General features: G+C 42.8%; 1 protein-coding gene across 2 annotated transcripts in view; it reads right to left on the bottom strand.

Annotated features, from left to right (window-relative positions):
• Positions 1–21,937, bottom strand: part of IGF2BP2 (insulin like growth factor 2 mRNA binding protein 2) — a 200,135-nt gene that overhangs the window by 27,717 nt on the left and 150,481 nt on the right. For both annotated transcript variants that reach the window (XM_064277276.1, XM_064277304.1), the window contains exons 3-9: positions 18,766–18,814; positions 16,861–16,912; positions 12,448–12,511; positions 8,905–9,177; positions 6,919–7,053; positions 3,742–3,864; positions 3,304–3,439 (exon numbers count right to left, since the gene is read on the bottom strand). In XM_064277276.1, the coding sequence (XP_064133346.1) occupies positions 3,304–3,439; positions 3,742–3,864; positions 6,919–7,053; positions 8,905–9,177; positions 12,448–12,511; positions 16,861–16,912; positions 18,766–18,814 (832 nt within the window). The remainder of the gene's footprint in view (positions 1–3,303; positions 3,440–3,741; positions 3,865–6,918; positions 7,054–8,904; positions 9,178–12,447; positions 12,512–16,860; positions 16,913–18,765; positions 18,815–21,937) is intronic.

Below are 21,937 nucleotides of genomic sequence, written 5' to 3'. Positions count from 1 at the left end.
ATTTGCCTTGGTCAACCGCCACCTCTTGTCAGACCAGCACCATCATCTCCTCATCAGTCTTGCCCTGGCCTCACCCCCCACCCCCTAAGTGCTGGGAGGCTGTAAACCTCCACCTGATCCTGGCCTTCTTCCAAAGCTTCTCTGCCACCCTTGGGGAAGTCTACACATCTCAACATGGCCAACAAGGCTCTTCTGGGGAATCTTTCTCTTGCTAACCCCTCATCCACATCCAAATACCTCTCTCCATCTCTCCAAATACCCTGCACACCCTCCCACCTCTGGGGCCTCACCCACAACGTCTGCCCTGCAAAAAGTGCCCTCCTCTCCCTCCTCACCTGGCTACATTCTACTCACCCCGTGGGTTTTACCTGAGCTTAGGTGTCACCTTGCCCAGGGGGCCTTCTCTCGCCCCAAAGGTCTCAGCTCAAGTGCCCTTTGCTGCTTTCCTAATATTCCTGTGTTTTCTTAAAGCAACACTCATCACATGTATTTGGATTGCCTGTTTAATCCTCTCTTTCCCCTCTAGAACACAATTTCCTTGTGCACAGAGACCGTCTTACTTAGTGCTGTGTTCTCAGTGCCGAGTACTTAGCCCAAACCACACCTGCTGCCGTTGAGTTGACCTGGACCCATGGCGACCCTATAGGACAGGGTACAGCTGCCCCATAGGGTTTCCAAGGGGTGGCTGGTGGATTCCAACTGCTGAACTTTTGGCTAGCAGCCAAGCTTTTAACCACTGTGCCACCAGTTAGTTCTCAATAAATATTTGTTGAATAAGTTTAAAACAAATTTGGTTCCTTCTAGCTCTATGCAGGGAAAGATAAACCCTTCTCTAAGACACCACATATGTAAATCCCATTAACCAGGTTCCGGATGGTTCAAAACTTCGGGTTTCTGATCATTTCACTTGTTGGCTTATTTCACATTTAAACACCAGGAGGCTCACACAGGCTGGGGTGTTTTACTTACGCAGCCCCTAAGAGGCAGAGTGATACAATCACCCCCCACCCCCTGGCCCACGTCCAGCCTGCCCCAGCTTTGCCTTCCTGAACACTAAACAGTTCTCTAACTTTTTTTTTTTTTTTAATCTGTGACCAGGGTCACTCAGTAACTAACATTCTTTCATAACACTGGGAAACGCAGAGCTAGGATCCTTAACCTTTACTCTATTTGAGACACAAGATGCAGTGATTCTGTTAGTCATTGACAAGTGCACAACTCTGGTACAGACATAAACAAATCTAAGTGATCTGGTCAGGTGAAGAGGTCTGGAGCACACACCCCTTTATAGCTTTACTGGAGTTCAGAGAAAGTGATGTTTCTCAAGATATCGAGGGCCCACTAGAGGAAAATAAGGTCACTGAATGATACTTCCACAGACAGATATTCCCAAACAGGGGGACAGGGTCACACTGGAGTCTCCTCTTCCACCTCCCCTCATCCTGCATGTAATAATCACGCAGTGTGGGCTGTGGTGGTGCTGTGTGAGATGTGGCTATGAAGGTGTGGGCTGGGTGAGGTGTGGGCTGGGTGAGGTGTGGGCTGGGTGAGGTGGGGGCTGTGTGAGGTGGGGGCTGTGTGGGTGGGGTGTGGGCTGTGTGAGGTATGGCTGTGGAGGTGTAGGCTGTGTGAGGTGGGGGCTGTGTAAGGTGTGGCTGTGTGGGTGTGGTCTGTGTGAGGTGTGGCTGTGTGAGGTGTGGGCTGTGGTGGTGGTGTGTGCTGTGTGAGGTGTGGCTGTGTGCGATATGGGCTGTGTGAGGTGTGGCTGTGTGGGTGTGGGCTGTGTGAAGTGGGGGCTGCGTGAGGTGGGGGCTGGGTGAGGTGTGGCTGTGTGCTGTGTGAGGTGTGGCTATGTGTGTGTGGGCTGTGTGAGTTGTGGGCTGTGTGAAGTGGGGGCTGTGGAGGTGGGGGCTACAGAGGTGGGGCTGGGTGAGGTGGAGGAAGAGCACTGAGCTGAGGAGGAGGATGCTGTGAACGGTGCTACAGTGAGGCAGCTAGGGTTTAGCTTACAGAAAGCTCTTGGTCAAATTTTATTCCTTGGTCAAAATTTACGAAATGTTACCAGGTCTGGGATTTGCTTCAAGGTCATCCAAGGACAGTGGAGAAGTGGATAAGGGTTCAGATGAAACAAAATAGGCCAGGAGTTGATAACTCTTGCAACTGGATTATGGGCATATGAGGGCTTATTGCAGTACCCTTTCCATTTCTGTATATGTTAGAAAATCATTATAGTAAAAAATCAAAAAATTTACTTCTCTGAGCTGAACTTGGGCTTTGCTGATGGACAAATATTTTTAAGGGTTTTGAATGCCAGGCTGATGTCTCTCTGTTAAAAAGCAGGGACCAGGCGGCAATAAGAGGAAGGACAAACCCAAACCAGTCAGCTACAAGTACTGGGGAGAGATCAGGTGGTTGGTGACATTTATTGGGCAATCTAAAAGTGCAAATCAGCAAACAAGAGAAGAAACGAACTTTAAAATAACATATTTTTAAGATTTAAAAAGTCATAGGACGATATCATAGAAGAACAATCACAATTTTATGAAAAGTTTGGACAGTAGAAAAAAATCCCACTTTCTTAGCACATTAGCTGTTTTTGTTTTTGCATGCAGCCTTCCAGCCATTTTGACCTATAGTATTTTATATAACTGTAACCTTAGTTACATAAACTTTTATATACTGCTCTTCTTAGTTAACCTTGTATCATAAGCACTTCCTCATTCTGCAGATCATCAATATTATCATTTTCCGTGACTGCATAAAATTTTGTCCAGTGCATTTATCATAATTCGCTAGTTTGGTTTCCTGATTGTGTTAAAGCCCTTAACCCAAGAACTCAGGGATAATTCTTCACCTCCATTCTAAGGGTGGAAACCCTGGTGATGTAGTGGTTAAGAGTTCAGCTCCTAACCAAAAGGTTGGCAGTTCAAATCCTCCAGCCGCTCCTTGGAAACTCTATGGGGCGGTTCTACCCTGTCCGACAGAGTTGCTTTGAGTCGGAATGAACTGAACGGCAACGTGTGGATCCTAAAGGTGGAGCCCTGGTGGTGAAGCGGTTAAGAGCTTGGTTGCTAACCAAAAGGTGGGCAGTCTGAATCTGCCAGCTGCTCACTGGAAACTCTATGGGGCAATTCTACTCTGTCCTACAGGGCCACTATGAGTTGGGGTTTGGTTTTTTGTTTTTGTTTTTTAAATTCTAAAGAGCCTCCTCAACAGCTGAATCACAATTACTCCTAGAAAAGCTTGGATTTTGCCTGGAATCTCTTTTGAAAACCACTGGAGAAGAAACCATGGGGCACTTACATTAACCGCCAGCATGTCGTTTTCAAAGGCCTCACGCAGCTTCTTCATAATCTCTATTTCGGCAGTGGCGCAGGCCTCGACTGTACCCTTCACAGTGATGGTCCTTTCAGGGTTGTATATGCTAAGATCCTGCAAGCTGACCAACGGGAAAAAGAAAAACAAATGTCCTTTTTCTATGGGAAAAATAAAATTCCAGAACAATCACGAACAAGTCTTGGATTCCCTCATAACACACTGTGGTGTTGAACACCTGCCTTCTTATCTGAAATCTTACTAAGTGACTTGAGTCATACTCGTAGTGGAAAATGTCTGACTGGCAAGTACTACATCACTTTGATTATGTTCTCATTTTAGGGGAAAGCAGACTAAGGGGTTGAGTATACCAAGACACTAAAATTCTCCATTATTTGGCTGAGTTAATCCGAATGTGTGGCTTACGATGAAATTGTTATCTTGGTCCCTGTCTCGTGTTCAATTTTCTTCAAGTTCCTGCCTTCTTTTCCAATAAGTCTTCCAACCAAGCCATTGTGGGCCAAGATTTTCAAAGGGATCTCTTCTGCTCTAAAAAGCGAAACAAAAAAACAACAATTTAACACTTAAGGTGGGAACAGTGGTTCATTCCAGGAGCCATTACACTCTGCCTTCTTTCTTCTAATGGAAGCTCATGAATTTTGATTATACACCAAATCCTGGTAATTCTCCTCTCTTGCCAGTGTCAGACAGGAAGTGAGTCTTGCAAATCTGGCCAATGAGATATGAGAAGTCTGTTGGGTGGCCTCAGAAAGCTTTTGTCTTAAAAAAAAGGGTAAAAAAAAAAAGTGACAGACTCTCTTTCGACTTTTGAATATTTTTGTGTGGGGACACGACGTTTGAAATTGCCGTTACCATCTTGTCATCACCAGGGGAGTGAACATCAGGCATTCTGAGGATGGTATTCAACCAACCCTGGGATCACTCTACCTTAGGACTTGTTCCTTGACATAATAATTGTTTCTTATTGCTTAAGCCACTTTTGTGTTTTCTGTTGCTTGAGACCCAAAGCATCTAACAGACACATTACTGCCACCTCAAAATAAACAGGATGCTTGAAGAAATGCCACTAGAGCCTAGCTACCGGGAGGGCAGGGATTCTTGTCTGCTGTGTTCATAGCTGAGTTCCTGGCTCACAGAACAGTGCCTGGCACACAGTTGATGCTCAATAAATGTTTAGTAAATGAATAAAAAGAAGTTTAAGCTTTCAAGATGCCTCTTCTTCTACATCTTCCACCTCCTACTCATCCCTCAGGTCTTGCTAAAATGTCACTTACACAGGAAGGCCATCTCTGAAACACCCAAGTCCCCTCTTGTCCCTCTAAAAAACTTGATGACAGTCCCAGTTACATGCAGTCATTGGACACTGCAACTTTCCACTGTTGTACTTCTCATTAAAAAAACAAACAAATCCAGTGCCACTGAGTCGATTCTGACTCATAGCCACCTTATACACAGAATAGAACTACCCCATAGGGTTTCCAAGGAGCAGCTGGTGGATTCAAATTGCCAACCTTTTGGTTAGCAGCCAAGCTTTTAACCACTGTGCCACCAGGGCTCCCAGCACTTCTCATAAAAAAAAATATATATATATATATATATATATAAAAATATAGCTGTACTTAATTACTTATTGGTGTAACTCTTTGTTTAATGAATGTATCTCCCACTGTGTGAGCCCCATGAAAGCAGGGACTCATTCTTAGTCGTGGTTGTATATCTCCCACTGTGTGAGCCCCAGGAAAACAGAGACTCCATCTTACTCATGGTTGTGTATCTCCCACTGTGTAAGCCCTACGAAAGCAGGGACTCAGCCTAAGTCATGGTTGTATATCTTTAACTGCGTGAGCCTCATGAAAGCAGGGACTTGGTCTTCGTCCTGGCTGTAATCTCAGTCCTCAGCACAGTGTGGGCACTCAGAAAAGTTTATTTCAAAAGCTATCCAAACTTTCTATTGGTTCTACATGAATACTTAAAAAAAACAACTTATAAATCAGTCTTTGTCATTATTTAGACTATTGTAGGCTGCTTATACCTAGGTAGAAGGATCACGGGTGGAGTTATTTAATAAAGTTCTCAATAACTTGAATGGCAGAAGAGCTTCCTCAAATTAAGCCACAGCATTTGGGGGATTCCAAATACCCCACTTAGAGGAAATCAGTCCTAAGTGAAAGGTTAGAGATCCTTATGAAATCTGAGAATAGATTTGCAATGTTTTTCTTTTAAGGACTACTTCCATCTTCTTTGGGGCCCTGGTGATGCAGTGATTAAAAGCTTGGCTGCTAACCAAAAGGTCAGCAGTTCGAATCCACCAGCCGCTCCTCGGAAATCCTATGGGGCAGTTCTACTCTGTACTATAGCGTTGCTATGAGTCGGAATCGACTCCTGGACAACAAGTTTTTTTTTTTTTTTTTATTCCATCTTCTTGGCTTTGGAATGCTCTTATTTGACATTATTCACCAAATTAACTTTATATTCGATTCACCCCTCACTACTTCTCTAGAAAACTGCCACCACCGACCACAAACAGATTTTGCCAAACTGACAGAGTCTTTTTATTGTCTTGTCTATTCCACTGCCATTTGTTCATAATTCGTTTATAATACAAAGTCAATTGGTTTAGTAAGAACTGTATTTACCACTGCAATTAGTATAGTACTCATTACTCTGTGGAATCCTAAGAAATATTTCATAAAAGAAAAGGGGGGAGAGAGAGAAGAAAAAAAAAGGAAGAAGAATCGAGGAATCACTTGGAAACTGGTTTCTGCTACTCAAGGAAATATAACCCAATTTTCAAAGAGTGCAAATGGCTTAGAAGCATAGTGGTAAACCTTCTCTGGAACAGTAAATGATGGTTTTGATGACAATGTACTTTCTATACCTACACTGTCCAATATGGCAGCAGTTAGCCACATATGGCTATGTAAGTTTACATTAATTAAAGTTAAATAAGCGTTCCCTGGACGGCACAATGGATAAGTGCTGGACTACTAACCGAAAAGTTGGCGGTTCAAACACACCCACAGGTGCATTGGAAGTAAGGCTTGACGATCTGCTTCTGAAAAGTTACAGCCTTGAAAACCCTATGGTGCAGCTCTACTCTGCACACGTGGGGTCACCAGGAGTTGGAATTGACTCCAAGGCAACTAACAACACCAGCAATAAAATTAAATAAAATAAAAAATTCAGTTCCTCAGTTGCACTAGTCACATTTCAAGTGTTCAAGAGCACCATGTGGCTAGCAGCTACTGTACTGGACAGGGTAGACAGAACGTTTCCACCACAGGAATTTCTAATGGACAGCGTGGGTCTATCCACTCTTATCAAAAGCCACTACCAGTGGGTGACGGAAGTGCCAGGATTGCCAACAGAAACACACAGTGCAGGAACAGCCAAATCATAACTGCCAAAGATCAATTTTCCACTGTCTTCTCCTTGGGAACAAATTTCTTTCACACAGTCCTTCCCCTGTCCCCTTTACCAAGTAATACATTTATGGCTTTTAACAATTTGCTTGGGTTAAATGAGCGAGGCCCTACTCTTACTCTCTGTTGAGTGATCTGGGGGCCTTGCATGAAAACTTACAGTTTGGTCTCATCAGCCTCTTTCTGCATGATTTCAAGAATCATGCGACATGCTTCTGAAGTACCCTCTGGGGTGGCATGGATGGTGACAGGCTTCTCTGCAGCCCCAGAGTTCTCCTTTCTATGGATGTCTACCCTGTAGGAAAAGAATCAGGAGCCATAAGCATGCCACCTCGGACAGGACTCTAGTCCCAAGAAAGCGAGGCACCAGCTGACTTACAGCAAGGACACAGACATGGAAGCGTTGCTAGCTGCGAGCATGTTTGCAACCAATAATACCATTCTCCAAGAAGACAGCAAGCAGCGCAGGGCTCTCGTGCCAAACTTTAATTCTTTGCAGCTCCATTTAGAAAGGAATGGTTCTTATGGGAATACTGGGGGACAAGGCACCAAGCCAGCTTGGTAATGAAGCTAGTTTGGTAAATGAAGTATTTCGTGTGGCCTTTAAATGATCGTAGAGGTGAAAGGTAAGGTGAGAAGGCTAATACCGCTCATCATCATAGTGCCAGCCTGTGAACTGACTGCAGCTTTTAAAAGCCGTATGATACTCCAAATCCAAACAAGCTTTATGTATCTGGGTGTGGAGAGAAGGCAGAGGTATACCCACTCTTGGCCTCTCTGAATTTCTGGTTTCCTTTCACTGGCAGCCTGCCTTCCTCCAGGCTCTTAAAACTAATGGTGAAAAAGCTTGATGACTTTATCAGGCTCCTTCAGGTAGTTGTGACCCTACTTGTTTTTGTCAACTTTCAAAACCACATCACTGATTGTACCCCTTTTGACTCTGGCTGCTAGAAAGCTCAGAGCTAAGTCTTTGGCCTACTTCTAAAATATGGGCCACATACTTCGGGAAACAACCTGTACTTTTTCAAGTAACCTTTAACAATTCTGGGGGACAAAGTGACGTACAAATAAATAAAAATCACTTTCCCCATGAGTCAAACATGGAGGGAAAGAAAGGGCTGATTTTAAAATCAAAAGGAATGCCAGGTAGTTCTTCGCTTCTCTGCTCTCTGCTTCTACACTCCCATCATTTCACGCCTGTGATTATGAACCGGGGCATGGGACGCACCCATGCAGTGTCTATTATTTGTGGGGTAACCCAGACACTTTGGAGAAAGTAGCACATTCCCTTTCAGGTTACGAGATACGCACTACACGACCTGAATAACATGTGCTAGGCACATATAAATAGCTAGTATCTGCCAGTAATTCAGTGCTTTGCAGATGAAACGCTTTCTTATTATTTTATTCTGTCTGTCCAATTGAACTCATTCTCATGATAATCCTGGCAAAACAGTAACCCCTCTTTTACAGAAGAAGCCACGGACGCTCAGAGAGGTTAACGTTTTTTTTTCATTCCGAGCTCGTCTAGCCATTAAGTGGTAGAGCCTGAACTTGGGTCTTCGTTTTCCAATCCTTTGCTTTCTTCATTACACCATGCTTATGACGGGCTTACGAACACACATGAATTAACAGCTCCACAAGTCATTTTATCCACCACAACTCCTACTATTTGTTCAGTCTCCTTAAACAGGTAGAAAACTGAGCAGAAGCCAATGTGCTTTATTTCAGCATAGCAGTGATTCATCCACTTCTTTTATGTACCTATTTGTGAGACTACCTTGGTCTTTGACTAAAGAGAAGAGGTAAGAGCCAAGGTAAGTGGGTTTTAGGGTTCCATACCTTTGCTGTTTTAGAAATAGCCCGGGATGCAGTCACGAGCATTAGTTAGCTTATAGGAACCATTCTTGGCTGTGAGACCATTAGTATTCTCTTTTATGAAACGTGAGATTTTCAGCGTATGACCTTTTGGCCATCACTGTGAAAACTTTATGTTAGTCTGTTAGTCCTGTTTGAAGAAGCCACTGTCCCACACAGCACAGCCCCCCTCTGCGGACACAAGCGATAGCACCTAACGGTGGCCGAGACCCGCCAGCACGCGGGGGACCCCTCAGAAGGAAGCAAAGGGAGCCCCGGAGGCACGTACCGGGACTGGGTCTGCTTAGTGATGTTCTTTATGGTCAAGCCCTCCTTTCCGATGATGGCACCAACAAACTGGGTGGGGACCAGGATCCGCAGCGGGAAATCAATCTGTCTGGCCTGAGAAGCGCCCCCAGGGGCGTGGCCTTGCTCCCGGGAAGAGTGGTCCCCACGCTGGGCTCGCTGAGGGGGCGAAGGGGAGCTCACCTCTTCATCCGGGATGTAGGAAATCTTGAAAGAGTAGTTCTCAAACTGATGCCCGCTTAGCTTCTCGATGGCTCTGAAACGCACCAGGGCAGGAGAGCTTTGTTTGAGACATTATTACGGGAGACCCTCTCAGTTGGCTGACTGGTTCACTCACTCTGGCTTATGAAGTGTCTGGGTGTCCTGCCAGGCACTGAGGATACAGTGGTGAGCAAGACAGGCACCACCTCATCTCTGATCCCTCAGAATGTGCAGTGAGCAATTAAACAAGCAGTAACAATGAGAGGCACAGGCAGCCCTGATAGACAGTTTTGCATTCTGCTGTTTTTCACCACTCAAGACTGTACTCCTCTCACCAAAAACTCATTGTACCCATGAGGGATGTGTTCCTTTAAACAACAGTACGAGATCTAACAGTCAACATTTACACAAAAACCAAGATGAGAAGGCAAAGGAGACTGGATGGATGGAAACAGGGCAGGCCGGGTAGAAATGGTGAGAGCATTGGCATATAGTGGGCACTGTAACCAATGTCACAGAAAGATTTGTGTATGAATTGTTGAATAGGAATCTAATTTGCTGTGTAAACTTTCACCTAAAACACAATAAAACAGTCAAAAAGAAAACAAAGCAAAAACTCATTGTAAATATTGGTATAAAATTAAGACTCCTTTTTTTTTTCATTTATTTATTACTATTATTTTTTTATTGTACTATAGGTGAAGGTTTACAGAACAAACTAGCTTCTCATTAAACAGTTAGTACATACATTGTTTTATGACACTGGTTACCAATGCCAAAACATATCAATACTTTCCCTTCTCAACCTTGGGTTCCCTATTACCAGCTTTCCGGTTCCCTCCTGCCTTCTAGTCTTTGCCCCTGGGCTGGTATGCCCCTTTAGTTTTGTTTTGTTCCATGGGTCTGTCCAATCTTTGGCTGAAGGGTGAACATCAGGAGTGACCTCATTACTGAGCTGAAAGGGTGTCCGGGGGCCATACTCTCAGGGTTGCTCCAGTCTCTGTCAGACCAGCAAGTCTGTTCTTTCTTTTTGAGTTAGAATTTTGTTCTACATTCTTCTCCAGCTCTGTCCGGGACCCTCTATTGTGATCCCTGTCAGAGCAGTCAGTGGTCGTAGCCGGACACCATCTAGTTGTACTGGACTCAGGCTGGTGGAGGCCTTTATTTCATTCTACTTATTAATTTTTCAAATTTTTATTGTGCTTTAGGTGAAAGTTTACAGAGCATATTAGTTTCCCGTTTGAGTCTGTACATAAAATGCTCCATGACACTGGTTGCATTCCCCACAATGTGTCAGCACTCTCCTTATTTCTGCCCTGGGTTCTTCGTTTTTTTGTTGTTGTTGTTTTTCCTCATTTTAATCATAATACATATAATTATTGAAAACAGAGGAAGAGATAAACACAAATAAGAAAAAAAATCATTCTAAACCATCCTTTCTTTCTTAAATATAAATATATTATCTACAAAACTGCATTAATATTATACGTAGTATTTTCTCATCTTTTCTTTAAAAAAAAATTAATACTCTTAAACATTGCTCCACGCCATTAAATATCCTGCAGTACAATTTTTAATGGCTGGTAAACACTCTATTTGGTTTACCAAAATGTTTGCAAATGATCTGCTATTGTGAGATATCTGTGTTATGCCCAGTCTTTCACTACCACAAACAGGGTTGCCATGGGCATCTTTGCAAAGACTTTGCCTACAGGATAAATTCCTAACAGAACTGGATGGTTAGAGGGTATGGCCTTCTAGAAAGATCTCACCGTATTGTCCCAGAGCAGTTTAGGAGAGCATTTGCTTCCTTGAATCCTCAAAAGCACAGAGCACTATTATTGTAAAATCTTTATCAATTTAATAGGGGATAAATTATATTCTACTATTACATTTTTTAAATTATATGTGAATTGGGACATTTTCCCCCACATGTTTTTGGCAGTATTAACACAGTTCTGTTGGGCAAATGCTTAGGGTTTGTGACTTGATTACAAAGCAGCACCTTTTGAATTCAAGAAGGGCAAGAGAATGGTAACACATAAAAGGTCTCCTGCTCACATACGTGTGCAAAAATTAACAATAAATGGACTATTGCCTTCTTCAATGCATAATTAGCTTTTTGAAAACTAAACCCATTGCCGTCGAGTCGATTTTGACTCATAGCAATCCTATAGGACAGGGTAGAACTGCCCCAAAGGATTTCCAAGGAGCAGCTGGTGGACTTGAACTGCCAAAACTGCCAACCTTTTGGTTAGTAGCCAAACACTTAACCACTGTGCCACCAGGGCTCCTTTTGAAAGCTAGAGGTATAAAAAAGGGGCTGAATGTGTCATCAGGTGTGTTGAAACCTTGAGGAATAAATAAAACTACAATGCTGGGACGATAACCAAGCTTATGCCCCATCTGTAAAGCATGACCATATGTGACCATGATTCTAGTTTGATGATGTAACAGACAGCTTCAGGACCTCCTAAAAAAGTAACTTGTTTTTTTAACAAAAGAAAGGAAAACGACAACCATCACCACCCTCAATCCCCAGTCCGTTAACAGCCAAGCTCAAAGCGATCACTGCAGCAATGCTTCCGTGGGGACTGGGAAGAGAATGGAGGTAGGAGAGGAAAGAATCCAAGCCAGGCGCTCTTTGATCAACCGTCCCAGATGATTCTCCCTGTAGCTGACGTCGCTGAAACACAGCCCCTTTTTAAAATCACATAGAGGAGAAACTCATGTTTCAGCATTCATTCAACACAGGCAGGGTGAAAAGAACTAATGCTTCTTCTTTCATAACACACGGAGGAAGCTCCAGGTGAAGGTGCCCCAAGAGGCAGGCAAAGTTGAGTCCAGGGGACACGGTGTCACAGTGCTGGTGCCCTCTATTTCTGACCATGTCAAGACACAGCTCCCACCTCAGGTTTGATGCCAGGGCTCAACGTTTACCAAGGTAAAACCAGTAAACCAGTTGCCGCGGAGTCGATTCTGACTCGTGGAGACGCCATGCGTGTCAGAGTAGAACTGTGCTCCACAGAGTTTTCAATGGCTGATTTTTTGGAAGTAGATCACTAAGTCTTTCTTCCAAGGTGCTTTGAGTGGACTTGAACCACCAGCCTTTCAGGTAGCAGCTGAGGGTGTTAACTGTCTGAACCCCTCAGGTCAAGTCTCTGTATGATCAGCAAGCATACATCTTGGCATGAACACGCTGGAGCACCACTGACGTATCAAAGATCTGTACCTTTTCAGTAAAGCTTTGTAAACACAAGGCTCAATGGAATTCAAGGACAAAACAAGAATAAATTGAGAAGGAAATAAATCCAAATCCACTTACGTTTTTGCTTCTTCCCTTGTTGCATACGTGACATTCACCACTGCAGTTTCTGTGTCTGTGTTAACTAGGAAGAAGCAAAAACTACATTGTCATAGAAAAAAAAATGCTGCCCCCCTCTGGCTCAACGTAAACAGACCAACTTTAGAGAAAAATGCACAAAAAAATTAATCACCCAAACTCTATAGAGTTACTTGCACGTTGATCTCTATCCATATGCAGGCTGAGACTTTCCATTTGCCATCAAGTGAGCATACAGCTCAGAGCTACACTTTTCACTGATTTTATAAACAATTTTACACATGTAAATGTATATGTGAATTTTCTTTAGAGTCTTCATTTTTAATGTCTACATAAAATTTCACTGAGTAAACGTACCATGATTTACCTAACCATTCCCCAAAGGCTGGCAAATGGGTCGTTCCCAGTATTCCGCTATTACAAATAGTGTTGCTAAAAATCACCTTTATTACAAACATCATTTGTTTTTTGTGTTATTTTGAATTGCTTCTTTAGGCTAAAATCACAGAAGAAAAATACCTGGGGGTAAATGGCCATGATGCCTTTAAGGCATATTTTCAGACTGCTCTTCTAGAAACTCCTAGAAGTCTGTATCAATTCATTGTACCACTTTCAATGTATGAGTTTTAATTTTTATGATTTTCATTTCTTTTCAGATAGTTGTTGCCAGGTGGCGTGGAGTCGGTTTTCAACTCGTAGTGCTCCCATGTGTCAGAGTATAACTGCCTCACAGGGTTTTCTTGGCTATAATCTTCGCAGAAGCAGATCACCAGGTCTTCTTCCTGCAGGGCTGCTAAGTGGGTTCGAACAGCCAATCTTTCAGTTAACCGCTGAACACTTAACCGTTGCACTACCAGGGCTCCTTCAAATAGTTAAAAAAAAACCAAACCCATGGCCATTAAGTCAATTCTGGTACATACAAAGCAATAAGAAAGGTGTTTTAATTTTAATTTATTAATAAGGTTGAATCGGTATATTGTTGTTTCCCTTGAACTTCTTGATTACGTCAGTTAAATCTGGTAACTGTGTACAACAAATAAATAAATAAACCTGACAGTTCCAACCCACTTGGCTAAAGGAACTGCAGCCCTGGTGGCGCAGTGGTTAAGCATTTGGTTGCTAAACATAAGATCTGAATCCACCAGTTGCTCCTTGGAAATCCTTTGGAGCAGTTCTGCTCTGTCCTATAGGGTCACTATGAGTAGGAATCGACCCGATGGCAATGGGTTTGGGTTTTTTTTTTTGGCCAATAAGAGATCATGGTGGCGCATGGTTAAGAGCTTGGCTGCAAACCAAAAGGTTGACAGTTCGAATTCTCTGGCCACTCCTTGGAAACCCTGTGGGGCAGTTCTACTCTGTCTATGAGTTTAGAATCGAGTCAATGGCAGTGAGTTTGGTTTTTTTATTTTCTCGTAGGTTGGCTTATCTTGGTTCATAAATGCTTGCCTCTTCTTCCCAAGTCAGGAGTTATAACTTCCAAGGGCAAGATAAAACTTTCTCAATCCAAGTCAGTAAACGTAAGCCAAAAATATTTGTTTTCCTAAAACAAGTAAAAGTGACGTAATCAAAACCTCCCGTTAGAACATTTAAGCTGTTGGGAGACTTGGAGTTACTGACAATGCTAAGTGAAGGTTAACTCCAGAAAACCGTGATTAAACCGCTTTTCAATGGAATAATAAAAACCTTATAATGTAGGCATTCATGCTTCAGCTGCAGAAATTCTATGGACCCCCTAAACCAAAAAAGCCATCAAAATGATTCCGACTCATAGCGACCCTATAGGACAGAGTAGAACCGCCCCATAGGGTTCCCAAGGCTGAAATCTTTACAGAAGCAGACTGCCCCATCTCTCTTCTGCACAGCAGCTGGTGGGTTCAAACTGTCGACTTCTCGCTTGGCAGTGGAACACTTAACCACTGCGCCACCAAGGCTTTTCGTAATGAACCTCCTAATGATTCAAATTTGAAGATATGTGCATTTTTCTGGGACGAAAACTTGTTGCTGTTGATTCGAACTCCTAGCAACACTACAGGACAGAGCAGAACTACCCCATAGGGGTACCAACAAGCAGCTGGTAGATTCGAACTGCTGACCTTTTGGTTAGCAGCCCGCAGCCAAGCTCTTAACCACTGCACCAGCAGGGGTCCTTTCTGAGAAGGAAAAAAAAAAAATTTTTTTTTTTTTTAGAGGGCTTATAATTTCCATAAGATCCTCAAAGAGAAATGAGGACCCTCCAAAGAGTTAAAAACCACTGTTAAAATACTGTTTGTCCAATAACTTCAAAGCAGCTCCAGCCTTGATGGGGGTGGGGTGCAGAATTCTCAGGAAGGACCTGCCCTTGAGATCTACCAGTAATAAATGGTTGAGCCCAGCCCTGGACCTTGCCGGGGAGTATTCGTACAGCTCTCTAATTCACACTTAGCCCAGAGGAGTCCTCACAATGCAAAACAGGGGCTCTGTAGCCCATGACCGTCCTCTCTGATGCTGACACATCGAAAGCTCCAGAGGTTTCACATTTACTGCTTTCTAGTGCTACTTTTTTTTAGTGCTACAGGTGGGGCTGCAGAGGCCCAGAAAGGGCTGGGTTTGAACCTCCTGAATAAAGCTATCCACTAGGATTTTCAGATTTTGTTCTCACTTCTTAGTCATATTCTCTGGTCTTCAGAGACGTTTATCTTCAGGTAATCAGGTGGTTCTTTGATTCTGGAATGAGCTGAGTTCCACTCAAATAACTGATTTTACTAGACATGAAAGCTTTATAAAGGCTCCTAAAAATCGACTGGAAATGTTTTCCAGGGGAATCAGGAATCACCCATGACACAGAACCAAACAAAAGCCCAAGGCTTCTACTGGGAGCCAGCTGGGAATTGGGCCACCTCTGGGCCTCAGGTGCCCTTGGAGCGGTAAACAGCCCCACAGACATGGGATATTTCTTTCTTGAGGAGGACTGAATTGATAACACAGTCTTAGCTAGGGACTTTTGCAGGTTTGTGTCTGTAAGGTCATCTTGCCTACTCCATCCAATCCTTATTACAATGTCTTCTTTTCCAGGTTGAGGGAAACAACAAGAACTGAGAAACACAGTCCTTGTAAATGAGGTCTTCTTCCTGAGCTCTTTCCCTTCACCTCTGGGCTTGGGCAAGCAGCAGCACGAAACTGAATAACAATTTTTTTAATATTCATGAAATGGCAAACATCTGAATAATTACTGCTTTAAAACTATTACATTAATTATACTGCAGACAGAACAGATAGCATGCAGGGAAATGGCTTCTCTGGCTTTTCTCAAGTGAACCTTAATACACAATTCCTTATAATTATGGGTCACTCCATAGTCTACAAGAACCTCATACCTGTTCTCCCCGGGCGTTACAACTCCACAGTGATACAGTAAGGGTAGAAAATATTCACCCTATTTTACACACATGGAAATGGAGTCCGTGAGCTTAAGTGACTTTTCCAAGGGCTCACAGTCAGTAAGTGGCTGAAGTCATGGTCTGTTTTCTTGGCCAAGTGAAAATAATCTTAATCGCATACACCTGCTTGTCGTTATCAGGTGCTTAGGATCTACTTTTCTGGGACTCTTCAAAGAGACACATCAGATGCCTGCTTCAGGAACTTTTCTTTTTTTTTAATTTAAAATCATAGCATTTCGTACTTTAGAAGAAGGATGGTGGCAGGATTGTAGGTGTTTTCTTGGAGTTTGCAGCACTGTTCCTAAGGCGAAAAAAATCAAACTGGCTGCCGTCGAGTCGATTATCCTACAGGACAGGGTAGAGCTGCCATATAGGGTTTCCAAGGAATGGCTGGTGGGTTCAAACTGCTGATATTTGGGTGAGCAGCTGTGCTCTTAACCACTGCACCACCTAGACTCCGGTCCTGAGACAGAGGTTCTCAAACCTGAGTGCACACAAGTCCTTGTTTGAAATACAGATTCAGGCGCCCTTCTCCTACAGTGTCTTACTCAATAGGTCTACTGGCCACTAAGAAGCCTGCATTTCAACCAGCACTCCAGGAGATTCTGGTGTGGTAGTCCTACTTCATGGGAAACACTCAGGCCTTAGAGATCTTGTTTTCTTAGGAAGCAGAAGTGGCAAAAGCGTAAATCCACGTTCCCAGGTGAACTAAGCTGTTCCCAGCTGATGGTGTTTGACTAATGCTTGAGTACATTACGGGCAATAAGAAAAATAGCCTGAAAATCATATTCCTTGCAAGAATAAATCACAGATACAGATTTTGATATCTCTCACTCATAGATATACATACGTACACTCTAAGAAGTTTGTTTCAGAGGAATTTAAATTTACTATTTCTCCCCGGAGTTGGCCCAGCCTATAAGGAATGACGGGGTAATACCCCTTTCAAAATGGAAAAGGCTAACCTCCCACTTATTACCTTGTTCCACATTCTCCACTGTCCCATACTGAGCCAAAAGTCCATCCAACACCTGAAAAAGAAAGCTTCCATGTCAGAATGGTCAGATAAGATCATGCTCACAGAAGCTGGTCCGGTGATATCTGCCAACAAAGAAATTCAAGTGAAACCAGAACAGTTATGGAAATAATGTAATTAAATTGATACTTGAGGTCTTCTATGAAAACAGTTTGAACTGAATAAATATACGGGACTTTCATTTGCTTACTGGCTTCCAGGCAATCTGTTCACTAAGGTGACATCTTGCCTGGTTTTGATACTTCGAAAAAATACCTTTGAGGGTTAGTCCATCCCTGCTGCCTGCGCCACAGAATTTCAGAGTCTTGGTAACTGTAACAGTCACATTCACCGTGATGGTTGGAACCCACCTACTGTTCTTGAAATGAGGAGCAGAATCAAACACAAGGCTCACTTCTTGGAAGACTGAACAATTCTTGCTTCAGTTTTTCTCCAGGGATCTCCTTAATTTTATGAAACATGAGAATGGGTATGTTTGAAATTTTCCATAATAAGTATTTTTTAAAAGTAACAAGCAGGGCCCAGGACAGGAACCATTCCCAAAGCCAACTCTTCAGACAGGGATTGGACTGGACAATGGGATGGAGAGGGATGCTGGTGAGGAGTGAGCTTCTTGGATCAGGCGGACACTTGAGACCATGTTGGCATCTCCTGCCTGGAGAGGGGATGAGAGGGTAGAGGGGGCTAGAAGCTGGCAAAATGGAAGCAAACAGAGAGTGGAGGGAGGGAGCGGGCTGTCTCATCAGGGGGAGAGCAATTGGGAGTACATAGCAAGGTGTATATAAGTTTTTGTGTGAGAGACTGACTTGATTTGTTAACTTGCATTTAAAGCACAATAAAAATTAAAAAAAAAAAACGAAAAGGCTAGACATAGCATTCTGTTTCCTTTAAGACTATCTCGATTTCCTTTGGCTTCAGGACTAAGACACGGGGCACTTTGTGTTTAAATAATGCAACGAAGCCACTCTCCATATTCTATCTTATCTTATTTTCATGTAGCAATCTTATAATAGGCTTTACAACTCTGAAAATACATCTTAACTGTTACTTGAAGCAACTAATTCAAAACAAACAAAAAACCTACTCGAACTAACAAAGAGCTTTCTTTGTTAGTCTTCCATTGATTTTTTTTTTTTCAACTCATTATTTGTTAAGGTAAAAATCTTCTACAAAACTATGAGCTATAAGAACTACAAAACCAGGTATGCATTTTGTTTTGCAGTTTCATGGTGGCTTGGTGCTTGAGAAGACAGAACTTGAGAGATCAAAGTGCATAACATAAGGGACAAACATGACCTCAAACACATGATACCCAAAACCAAACCAAACTCGTTGCTGTTGAGTCGATTCTGACACATAGCGACCCCTATAGGACAGAGTAGAACTGCCCCATAGAGTTTCCAAGGAGCACCTGGTAGATTCAAACTCCCAACCTTTTGGTTAGCAGCCGTAGCACTTAACCACTATGTCACCAGGGTTTAAACACATGATAGTTCAACACATATTCCAAAACCAAACCCTTGGCCCTCGAGTCGACTCACAGCAAAGCTATAGGACGGAGTAGAACTGCCCCATAGAGTTTCCAAGGAGTGGCTGGCGAATTCCAACTGCCAACCTTTTGGTTAACAGCTGAGCTCTTAACTACTGTGCCACCACGGCTCCCAATGTATATTTGGATATTGAAAAAGTAAGAGAGGACCCAGAGGCTTTGTGGAAAAGTCTGAGGACCTCTAATTCTTAAATGAGAAAGGGGACTGAAAAAGGACAAAAACATCACGAAGTCATTAAAAAGTAAAATAAGAGAAGAGGGGCAGGAAGACAGTAAACACAGACATGACGCTGGCTTACCTCCCACTGCAGATGAGGAGGGATGTTTCGAATCTGAATTTTCCTGCTCCTGAAAGATAAAACCACGGCCTATAAAATGTTCTCCAGGACACAAACTTTAGCAAATAATAAACCACCAAACCTGTTGCTGTCAAGTCGATTCCGACTCATAGCGACCCTAGAGGACAGAGCAGAGCTGTCCCATAGGGTTTCCAAAGAGCAGCTGGGGGATTCCAACTGCCCACCTTTTTGGCGAGCAGCAGAGCTCTTAAGCACTGTGCCACCGGGGCTCCGCAAATAATAAAAGCAGGCTTAAAATCATAATTTGAGTTCACTTTCTCACTGTCTTCCCCACGGCATCTCCTAGAGATTCTAATTTTAAGGCTTCCAATTACATTGAGAAAAAGTAAAGAACACAATCCAAGAAGTCCTCAACAAACTAAGGAAATCAGTTTAAATGCAGATTGGCCTTTTCAATTTCATACCAAAGCAGTTAAAACTTAAAGGGGCATCCAGGTTCTAATTATAGAATTATCCCCTTAACGGACCCTGGCCCAAAGAATGCCTAGGCTCAAATCTAATGAGAGAAGTCACATATTCCATGGGCTTAAACAAGATCAGATTTAGTTTGCTCTTTATCTGGTAATGTAAATACTTCATTTAAAAATTATTTTTATTTCTGACTAGATAACATAGTCATAATTCAAAAACAAAGACACTATAAAAAAGTAGAGTGTGAAAAGTCTTACTCCCACCCACCTCCTTCCTCCACCAGAAATACTTAATACTCTTCCTTTCTGTTTCTTTATGCAAATAATAGCAAATAGGGATATTATAAATTGAATTGTGTCCCCCCAAAATGTGCGTCAACTTGGCTAGGCCATGATTTCCAGTGTGGTGTGATTGTCCACCATTTTGTTATCTGATGTGATTTTCCTGTGTGTTGTAAATCCTATCTCTCTGAGGTTAATGAGGCAGAATTAGTATGTTAACAAGGCCTGGTGGCACAGTGGTTAAGTGCTAGGTTGCTAACCAAAAGGTCAGCAGTTCAAAACCACCAGTCGCTCCTTGGAAACCATATGGGGCAGTTCTACTCTGTCCTTTAAGGTCGCTATGAGTCAGAATCAACTAGACGGCAAGGGGTTCGGTTTTGGTTTTGGTTATGCTAACGAGGCAGAATTCAATCTATAAGATTAGGTCGTATCTTGAGTAAATCTCTTTTGAGAAATAAGAGAGAGACTTGAGTAGAGACGAGGTGGACTTCTTGCCACCAAGAATGAAGAACCAGGAGCGGAGCGCATCCTTTGGACCCTGGGTCCCTGTGCTGAGAAGCTCTTAGACCAAGGGAAGATTGATGACAAGGACCTTCCCCCAGAGCTGACACAGAGAGAAAGCCTTCCCCTGGAGCTGGCACCCTAGCCTCCTAGATCGGGAGAAAATAAAATTCTGTTTGTTAGCACCATCCACTTGTGGCATTTATGTTATAGCAGCACTAGATAACCAGGACAAGGAATATAAATTTTTCCTTTTCCTCCTCTCTTGCAGAGAAGACTACATACTCTACCCAGACTCTGTATCTTGCTACCTTCACCTAGCAATCATATCCTGGAGATCTTTCTCTATTGGTAGATCGACAGCAATTCCCTATTGATGGACATTTGAGCTTTTTCTCTCTTTTTATTCAGTGGCTTTCAACAAGACACCGTGCCAGTCTGATAGCATCCTGTTTGTACCAAGCATTCAAATTAGAAAGAAAAAAAAAATAGAAATATGAGGATAAGAATTTATTTCCTACCTTTGGAGAACACATTAAATCCTGAAAAGAAAACCCAACTCAGTATTCAAATGTAGGAGAGGGTCATTTTAATGGAAGAGCTTGACACTGAAATTCCATCAGTACCCATTTTCGGGTGTTGTCAGGGAAGGGATGTGGTGGCCACAGTGCCCCCCAGTCCATTTTCTTTGCTTCTGTGTCAGAGGCGCCATGAAGTAGCTGTAAGCAGCCACGTGTTTCTCCAGAGCTTTAATCTGGGCAAAAGCCCAGAGAGAAACATTGTTCAGGCAGAGAGAGAAGAGAGAGAGAGAGAGACATACACAGAGGAAACGGAAATAAACGGGAAGACTAGGCTCTATAGAACATACCACCAAGCCTAACTATTTGTAGAAAGGCCATCAGAATTTGCAAGAAAACTGAGTGTTTTTGAAAAGACACTTTTTTTTTTTGTTGTTATTTCCAAGTATAAACATTGATTTCAACTGCTAACCCACTATTCACTGGCAGAAATCACTCATGATTGAAGAAATTCACCCATGCACAGACTGGAACAAAGATACCGTGGCACTGTAAAGATCGCAAACAATCCACCAACAGCGAGATGAATAACTAACGGATAATACAGTCATAATAGGGGCCCTGGTGGTGCAGTGGTTAAGGGCTTGGCTGCTAGCCAAAAGGTCCACAGTTCAAATCCACCAGCTGCTCCTTGGAAACTCTATGGGGCAGTTCTATGCTGTCCTATAGGGTCACTATGAGTTGGAATCGACTTGGCGGCAATGGGTTCTTCCAGGTTTTAATCATGATATGGAACATTATACAGCTGTTAAAAAGAATGAAATAGACACCCCCCCCCCCAAAAAAAGAAAAAGAAACCCATGCTGTCAAGTTGATTCTGACTCATAGAGACCCTATAGGACAGAGTAGAACTGCCCCACTGAGTTTCCAAGGAGTGCCTGGTGCATTCGAACTGCCGACCCTTTGGTTAGCAGCCATAGCACTTAACCATTATGTCACCAGGGTTTCCCATGAAATAGACATAAGTGCACTATTATAGGAAAATCTCCCAGGCATGCTGTTACATGAAAAGAGCTAACCGCAGGTTAAGTTGGTCCTGTTTTTTAAGAGCACAAAACAAAACTATACATTTTAAAATGTGTGTGTATGTAAATGTGCAGACAAAGGTAGCTACAAGCAGATTTAGGTAGGTTAAAGGGGACGTGTACTTGTTAGCCTAGCTACTTCTGTCTTGTTTGATTTTTTAAAAATGAGTATGCATTTATGCCTTACTTGCTTTAAAATAACGATTAAAACTCCCATGTGGGTTCCTTTTTTGTAAATAAACAAATTTTATTTTTTAAAAACATACTACGATCTGCTAAGGAAAAAAACAAAAATAAAACAAAACACTCTCCCCTC

Source organism: Loxodonta africana, chromosome 1 (assembly GCF_030014295.1).
Source record: "Loxodonta africana isolate mLoxAfr1 chromosome 1, mLoxAfr1.hap2, whole genome shotgun sequence".
NCBI lineage: Eukaryota > Metazoa > Chordata > Mammalia > Proboscidea > Elephantidae > Loxodonta > Loxodonta africana.
The sequence above is the reverse complement of the archived record's forward strand: the minus strand, read 5'-3'. Positions and strand labels throughout refer to the sequence as shown.